This window comes from Mycetomoellerius zeteki, unplaced genomic scaffold (assembly GCF_001594055.1).
Source record: "Mycetomoellerius zeteki isolate Tzet28-1 unplaced genomic scaffold, Tzet1.0 scaffold145, whole genome shotgun sequence".
In the NCBI taxonomy this organism is placed as follows: domain Eukaryota; kingdom Metazoa; phylum Arthropoda; class Insecta; order Hymenoptera; family Formicidae; genus Mycetomoellerius; species Mycetomoellerius zeteki.
This window is the reverse complement of record NW_017256393.1, coordinates 874,135-883,470: the sequence shown is the minus strand read 5'-3', so window position 1 is coordinate 883,470 and position 9,336 is coordinate 874,135. Positions and strand designations below refer to the sequence as shown.

The following is a 9,336-nucleotide window of genomic DNA, read 5'->3' as shown; positions in this document are numbered from 1 at the left end:
GCCTGCCCCAGATTTGGATAAGTTCATTCATAACATATCTTGGACATTGAATTTCTAGAAGATACATTATTCATTCTTCTAGCTTCCATTAGTCGATATGCGAAAGTATCATATAGAATAATAAGAAAAATATGAAACAAAAAGAGGAAAGTACTGAAGCATTCGTGTTTTCACGGAATAAGATCGTTGTCCGCTTGTGCATACACCGGATGTTGTCATACATACATATACATGTTGCAGAGGCAATGTAACAAATTGTGCAAAATGTAAAAGACAATTTTGTATTCGTGGAGAGATCGAGTAACAAAAATAACGAATAATCATCGATCTTTCATACGATATCCTCTTCCTTCGTTCTTTTCGTGTTTCATTATTTCAACGACTTCTTGCCCGACTCTTTTTTTCTCATCTGAGGAAAAAGAGTAACATAATTTAATGATGTCAATGAAATACCGCGATTCTTCAAATATTTGTATCAACAATTATGAATCTCATCTAACAATGTACAAGTAAAGCGGTAATAAATCCGTGACTGTTCACGTTTTCCTAGCATCCGATGAAAGTTGCGTATATACTATATGTATGTTGTAAAAGAGAGTGCTGAGTAATATTTAATTATTAGCTTAAATTGCATCAAAGGTGATTTGTTATCTTATTCACCTGTGATTCATTGTTGAATCTCTATTACGAAACGCACTTGCAATTCTCTACCATTTTTAATTAAATTTTTGTTGTCTCTTTTATGTATATAGTTCAAATAAATAATAAAACATTTCTTACGATATATTCCGCGGAAGTTTACATGTAAATCTATATTTTTTATTATATATATATAATTTGATGAAGTAATTGAAGATGCGTTGAATTGTATGCATCATAAAATTGATTTATTATATTTTTTTTATTATTCGTCGATTACGATTGGACTCGTTTGATAATTGAACAGAATTCGTGCAAAAGTTACAAAAAAGAAGAATGATGTGTGTGTATGCGTGTGCATGTGTGCGTGCATGCGTGCATGCGTGCGTGTGTGTGTGTGTGTGTGTGTGTGTGTGTGAGAAAGAGAGAGAGAGAGAGAGAGAGATGCGATAATGTTGTTAATAGTTAAATAGTTAACTCTTTTCCGTCTGTGATGATAAATAAATGAAAGAATAAATCACCGTTGAGTAATTTCGCGGTCTTAATATAGCAATCGACTGGCGGATCAATACCAATGTGGCCAGATATTTCTTCTTGACATTCAAATTATAAATGCGTGTAATTGTTAAACATATATTTTAATAAGATTAATGTAGTTGGTAGTGAAATTTTTAGCTGGCATTTGCGCAGCATGAAACGCCGTATTTAAGGGTATATTTTTGAAATATATGCGTAATGTATATAGGTACATTCTCTCAGCTGACATGTATGTGGACTACATATGTCTAATGTAGTAAAATGATACTATGTCGCTAACGAATACGAGAATGGACTAAGCGAATATAGATACATTCAAATATTATAGATATACATTTGCAAAGATTGATATGTATTACGCGCATTTACTTGTGTATGTATGTGTATATATAAATATACACATACATATACAGGGTGTCCCATTTTAAATAATGCATTAAGATTTCTCGTAAACTATGGTAGATACCCTACTATGGTAAATATTTTATTATAGTGTTTTGAAAAGCTCTCGAGGTAAGCTACAAAAAATGTAATAAAAAATAGGGGGTTCCATTAAAAAAAATCAACGTACCTTGACCTGGCCTTGGCGACATCATCCAAGGTCAAATCAATGGTACCTTCTTATGTCCCCCTCCGAACTATATAACTTTTGTTTGAAACATTTTTCTGTATCTACCATAGTTTTCGAGAAATCTTAATGCATTATTCAAAATGGGACACCCTATAATATACATATATACACGCGTAACGCATATTTTCATTATTATGTTGCTCTTCGGGGCGGATACGCTTCATACGCGGCAAAAACAATTTCAATGTATAGAGCTTAGCGATCTGACGTTTATGAGAATGATATTTTAGATCTCCCAGAAGACTTGCGTTAAAAAATGTAAGCCAAAAGATACTGTCGAGCATGCATATATAGGTATACGCAGACGTGATATGTGCATGCATAATACATATTTTAATATACATGTATGAATATGTATTATAAAAATGATATATTTACACGCACACAATAAGAAAAAATTTCTTGTTAACGGAAGAGCCTTTCGTTGATGTTTAATAACATAAAAAGTAACAAAATGTGTATATATATATATATATTATATATATACTCTATTATATATGTGTATATAAATATATATATGTATATATATACACACACGCATATAATAGAGTTCGTGTATATGTATATGTATATATATTACAACCGTGACACACATGTGCGCGGATATAATTGCGTGTTTATATGTATATACATATATATCTATATATTTTTACGTGTAGATATTTTTTGGTAACTTGTTACAATAAACTGATTAGACAGTTAAGTACATATATTATATATAGGAAGAAAAAAAAATATATATGCGTTGTAAATAAAGAATAATCTAGCAAAAGAGCTTTTGTCATTGCGCGAAAACTAATCAAAATTTTGTTACCGTTAAATACATGTATACAACAGCATTCTTCGATTACTCGTGGGATACAATTACAGTTCCGTGGATTAAATTCCTTGAAAATTGAATAAGTGATGATGCAACTTGGCTTCTATTATTCGTACATTATACATAAATCTTTATCAAAACATCGATATTATTACAATGAAAAGCAAGTTGTATTTGGCTTCACTTTATTTGTACTTCTGTATTTATAAAATATTTATTACAATTTTCATATGTTGACGTAATAAAGTTTTAAGTATACTTGACTCGGATTATCTCTGTATGTTCTTTACCTTTCAAATCGCTATAAATTCTTTTTTATATTTTAAGTATGATTTTTATGTTGACTTCTCGAAACATATGTAGATACAATTATTGTATTAAAAATTACAGGCTTGTTTGATCGATACCTTTTGTTTCGGTTTCAAATTAATCTTTTGACAGATGTCTTCCTTTGCATAAAAGAATTATTTAATCATACTCGTAAATTTACAAGTAGAACAATCCCAAAGCAAAATTCTGCAAGCAACGCAGTAATTTTTATATTGTTAAAAACGCGAAACAAAAATATAATTTAATATTATTTTCTTTCAGTAATTTTTATCATGGGTTAAGTAAGTACTAACTTATGTATAAATTACTAAAATATAAAATTTTATAGAATTATAAAAAATATTATCTAATATATGCATCCCTGTAAATTTTTTAAATTAATTTCTTTATTAATTTTTTATAGACAAACACATATGGATATTCGGATTATCTGAATATTTCAGAAGAGAAATGTCGAAAAGTAAATTATCACTAAAGTTAGAAGGCATGGAAAATCATGATAGTATCGGCGAGGGTGATATAGGACAAATTAAAGGGAAAAAAATTCCACTTCGTAACAATATCAAAAAACGATGGCATCGCTTTCGAGTTCTAACACCGTGTTCGTTTATTCTTCGAGGTTCTCGTGCGATGAGCGATCTCCGGTTCAAGTATAAAAGTCGAGGACGACAAGCAGCACCTTGCGCGATAGTGGCCATCGTTTATGGTCGCCTATTTGAACCTAAGGAGTGGACGAGCAATCACATAGATCAAGTACTCGAATATGGTGACAAATTGTTCCGCGTAAGTTTGAGGAGGAAAAAACTGAAGGACGATGAATATATGAGGACCAATCTCATACATAATGAGTTCTATATTGGTTTCTACAAAATTTTGGTTGATATCGAAAACAACGGTATCCACGGCAATCTCTTTAGCGAGTCAGTTGGCTGTTCGGATTTTGCTGAAGGCCTCCAAAAATTTCTCAAGAATAACGATTCCGGAGTAATCACCGCTCAGGGTAGTTCTGTTGCTGTATGGCGTCAGTCTGGAAATGCTGGTTTCCTTTGCTACGATCCAGCCTCATGCGATGAGACTGGTCTGCATTATCCTGATGGCACAGCTTGCCTCATGAGGTTCAAGTACATAAATGACTTGCATGACTATTTGCTGAAGAACCTAAATTGGCGTTACGACTCTCGATATTGTATCGTCAAAGTCACCTTATTGCGTGTCACAGAGGTAATAGCAGCAGTAGAATAGCAGAGATAATAGTAGCAGAGAGAGAGAGGGGGGGGGGAGAAGCTTATTTTTCTCTATGAAATGTTACTTGTAAGAATAAAATTCATTATTATTATTACAAGTACATTACATAAGTCCATACGCTATTCATATAAAGATAAAAAGTGTATTACGATCTATTAATCCTATTGACATCGATGATCATAAAGTGGACTGCACAAAGCCTGTGCCCAAGGAGGAAAAATTGCATAAACTCGCAAGGATACGGAAAGAACCGTTATCAATCAATATTTCAAATTATAGCATCGATCGCTACTTTGCTACAGAGTTATTGGTGAATCGAAACAATTTTGACACAGGATATTCATACGATGACATGCGAGTAAACGTGCCATCCACATTTACGGAATTACCCGGCAAAATAGCGATTCTTCATGGTCTAACTCATGAAGGCGACGAAATATACAAAGGTAAAGGTGAACAAAACGTAGCAAATTGCATGATGGCTATTGCTATGAAGAAGGTGCATCCAGTGAAGACATGGGTGAGATCGACGCTGGATGAAATCCTAATGATGGGTGACTCATTGTATGCTAAAGTTAAATCCGACAAGCCAATAATAAAGATGATGACAGCGGACGACTTAGATAATATCAAATTTCAAATAGAAGATCGTAAACTAGTGATAGATGTCGATCTGATTACCGTGACCGGTACGATTACCTCGAAGGTGCCGTCAGTTTTGAATCTGAAACGGGCACTAGAAGAGTTTTTTCTGCTAAACGAGGAAGGTGTGATCGAAACGACTTCAATGGCGATGGCAGTCTGGAGCCAGGATGATTGTTACTATCTATTCGATCCTCGATATTGTGATGCCACCGGAATTAGAATAAAAGAGAAAACTGCCAAAGTCGCAGAAAGGGATAGAAAGGAGGAAATCATACAGAAGGATAAGAAAGAAATAGGAAATTGTTGCGTAATTCGATTTTCAGACTTAGACTCCTTGACTGCGCTGTTCTTGAAGAATGTTGATCCTACGAGAAAGAACGATCGGTTCACTATTCGGCATGTCACGATTGTGGGTGATGTGCCTGGCACTCGAGCTTGGAACGAGTTTCAGCCTGGTATGGCGGGTAAGACGTGGGTGTTGCGAGGTGAAATATCCAACGTGGACGAGTTATTCGAGGAAGAAAACCAAGGAGTTCAAGGTCTCACTATGCCAGTTGTGGCCTTGGTTAGCGCGAGGGAGACGCCAGCAGCAAAATGGAGTAAGGAAACCGTCGACGAAGTGATCATGGAAGGCAACTCTTATTACGACTGGTGTAAGCCTGCCGAAATGGAAGAAGAAACTGAAAAATTGCTTCTTGTCCGAGATCTGAAGAAAAATTTGTATTTCAAAAATCGAAAAGTAACTATTGATATCAACGAGGCGGCAGTTGTCGGTGATCTATCAGCATCGGATGATTCTGAACTACCAAACTTGGAAAAAGGCTTAAATCAATTCTTCGAGGACAAAAATTATGGAATAGTCGAGACGAAGAGACTCTCAGTGGCGGTATGGAAAGACGAAGAAGAGACCAAAGATAAGGATAAAAAAGAGATATTTTATTACTACTTCGATCCAAACCCTCGTGATAAATTAGGTCAATTGTCAGCGGAGAGAGATGAAGAAAATTCTGCCTGCTTGGTGCGATCTTCGGATCTCTCAGCATTAGCAGATCTCATTAAAAAGAATGCGGGGCAAAATGAGGGCGAAAATGATTTCGTGATACACGAGTTAAAGAATGTGTCTATCGGCCCGCTTATGACGAACGAGGAGATTGAAGCGGATAAACTAATACCGATTATGCCGGATTTGAACAACTATTCGAATTTGGGCAAGACTGGCGCTTTACTTTTGGGTACCATTGATCAAAGAAATGAATTGGCCTTCAAACGGACAACGAGAGATAAACAGCAAGCTGCTAATGCTTTGGCGACCTTGGCTATGACAAAACTTTACGACCCTCAATTGTGGTACCGTGAACTTGTAGACGACATCTTGAAAATTGGCGATAAACTCACCAATGAGAACTTGATAAATCTACCTGAAATAGAGGCTGAAGAGGAAACTCCCAGAAATTATCTTCTTCCTGCGGAAATCGCAGAAGACTTTGCCATAGGAGTCAATCGAATGTTAGTTGGACTTGAAGAAGAATCCGTCACCGGAAGCATGACTGACGTGATAAGACTACTCGAACAGTTTTTCGAGGGAAACTCGATGGGAGTGTTTCGTCAGGCTGACGTAATGATGCCGATTTGGAGAGAAGGCGGAGTGTTTTTCACGATGGATCCCAGGGGTAGAAACGCTCAAGGCGAACCCAGAGATAAAGATGGAGCTGCAGCAGTGATGTGGTTCACTGATATCCCCTCGTTAGCTGGCGTTCTTCGAACAGTTGCACGGGAGGTCGACAACTTCGTCATCGACGCCGTCTCAATCGAAAATGTATACGAGACGCGAGTGGCTCAAGCCGAACGTGTCAAGAAAACCACATCCGGTGAAGATCTGTGGCATCATTTTCCCAAACTCGCAGACGGTGTCTGGAGCATCGACGGTAACGTCACTATGACAGACGAGAGATTCGACGAGGCAAATCGTGGCAAACAAAGTGCAGCCATCGCCGCGATGGCCATCGTCTTCTCCAAGGTTTTTTTTTCTCTCTATATAATCAATTTACTTAATTTTCATGTATAACTCAACTGTGTTCGAAAATAACTAACATGGAAAATTAATAAAGGTTTACCAACCGAGACAGTGGACACCGTCAATTCTTGATCAAGTTATCGTTACTGGCGACAAGCTGCATTCAAAATGCGTCGAGAGACTCGGTAGTGGCTCGGCACCCTTAGTGAACGAAATCATTAATGAGTTTTTCCTGTCTTCTCGGCGCATCGCTCTAACAATCAAGGATTGCGTTCAAGCGGGCAGTCTTACTGGGAAAGCTCCTAAGATTCAAGATTTACGGAGCGGAATCGACAATTTCTTCAATAAGTACGAAGCTGGCGTATTGACCGTACGGGGAAATAAAAATTTAGCCATATGGAAGGTCGATGACGCGTATTATGTTCTGATACCCAATTCGTCCACTGCTACGAAAGAAATCGTGTCAACGGTAGCGCGAGTAATCAGGTTCAAGGACACGAGTCTCCTCACAGATTACCTTCTACGCCATTTGGGAACAGAAGGCGATTATCAGATTACTGCGATCGACGTGCTGGACTGGACTAAACCGCCACTTTGGAAACTTGATCCTAGTCCGGCGATTCGGCCGGCGAACTTGCCCCCTTTGAACGCTTACAGAAAATTACGGGGCGAGGCGCGTGCTATCTTGCGTGGAAGCTATCATCAAGGCGACAAGATCTTCCCCGAGACGTTGCGCGGTCGACAGACGGCGGCAAATTGTGTCGTTGCGCTCGGTATGTCGATCGTCAAGAGCCCCGTCACCTGGACGAAGAAAACTATGGACGAGATTTTGGCGATCGGTAGTAACGTTCATCAGGAGACAAGAAAGCTCAAACCCGAATCGAGACTGAAACCGAAGGACATTATCAGAGTATTCTATGTCGGTATGTATATTTCTTGTACGTTTCTTTTTTCAGCTGTTTTAAAAACTATTCTAAACAAATTTTTGAATTTATATTTTCCCAGGTGTCAACGTTTTGACTGCTGACATCGAGCCTAATACCGTAATCGGTCTGGTGGCGATTGAACCTTCCGTCTCGGAAGACAAAAAGCGAGAAGAGACGAAAGAAAAGATTAACAAACGCAAGAAAAGAACGACTCGACGAGAACAACCACTGCCTTCTTCGATTTTACTGGAGGAAGGTTTGCGGAAATTTTTTGAAGATAATCGTGCCGGTATTCTAATAACCGATCGCGGTATGACAGCTATTTGGAAAGATCTGGGTGTTTACTTCATGTACGATCCTAGAGCTAGAAACGATCAGGGTCTGCCGGATTCTAACGGAACTTCGTGTATAATGTGGTTCGCTTGCCTGGAACCTTTATACGATACAATCTTCGCAAACGTCGATCCCCGTGAGAGATATGGGGCTTTCGAGATCTGTCGGGTGATCATAAGGAACGTCATAATTGAGACATTGCCATGTCCAAGTGGTTTTCGACCATACTTAGATCGTATCGCGCCACTTGTTCCAATTATCTGCCCCAAAAAGACAGTTATGTTGAACGTGGAACCGCTGAATGAGTACAGAATCGTGGACGATGAACTGAGCGTTCTGCATGGCAGCCTGCACATGAATCATCGTACCTTCAGTCTGAGAAACAGGGGTTTGCAGAGTACAGCAATCGCGGCTGTCGCCGTTGTAATGGGGCTGCTGCACGTGCCATCCACGTGGACTTCCGAGCTGATTGATGCCGTACTCAAATACGGTGACTCTCTGTACTTGGAGAGTGCCCGAGCCGCTCGACCGGGCGCCAGGAATCTCTCACCCAGTGAGTTACTCACCGTATTCATCGTGGGTGACTTGAGGGTTACCATTCATGTTCATAATCATACCACCGCCGGGATACTTCATGCCTTCGATCTGTCCGAGGCGCTCGCCATGTTCTTCCGCGCGAATTGCGCCGGAATATTGCACACAACCAATCTGGCGATGGCTGTGATGCAGCATTACGGTAAATTCTACATGTTCGATCCGTGCTCGAGAAACGATCGGGGTAAACCTGCCTACGACGGCGCCGCATGTATGTTCAAGTGTAACAGTATCGCAAAGATGGCCAAGATATTCGTGGACAACTGCAACTCGAAGCGACCGAATGTATATACTCTGAACGCGGTTAACGTATTGAGCCTGCATTTTTTTTCGACTACGAGAGACATTTGTTCATCTAAATATTAATAAATGTTCGATTGTACGTTTTACTTTTCTTTACTCGCCAAGTAGCTACAATGATACGTTCAGAATTTAAGAAAACATTCCACAATCCTCAAACGCACGCGAAAATTTTGTGTCTGAGCCAACAAAAGATAAATGGAAGTGAGAGAAAGAATTTGAACACGCGGTCGACAACGTTCTCAAAGTGCTAATTTTATTTATAGGGTTTCTTTATGACACAAATTACTTTTAGCATCTACATGAGTAGGATTACAGGCTA

The 9,336-nt window shown here is 38.6% G+C and overlaps 1 protein-coding gene across 1 annotated transcript; it reads left to right on the top strand.

Annotated features, from left to right (window-relative positions):
- Positions 1–3,383: 3,383 nt before the first annotated feature.
- On the top strand, positions 3,384–9,100 carry LOC108732095 (uncharacterized). Its single transcript, XM_018462731.1, has 5 exons — positions 3,384–4,178; positions 4,218–4,244; positions 4,309–6,864; positions 6,956–7,784; positions 7,867–9,100. Exons 1-5 carry the CDS (start codon positions 3,408–3,410, stop codon positions 9,078–9,080), a joined length of 5,397 nt encoding a protein of 1,798 aa, XP_018318233.1. The 5' UTR covers positions 3,384–3,407; the 3' UTR covers positions 9,081–9,100.
- Positions 9,101–9,336: the final 236 nt, after the last annotated feature.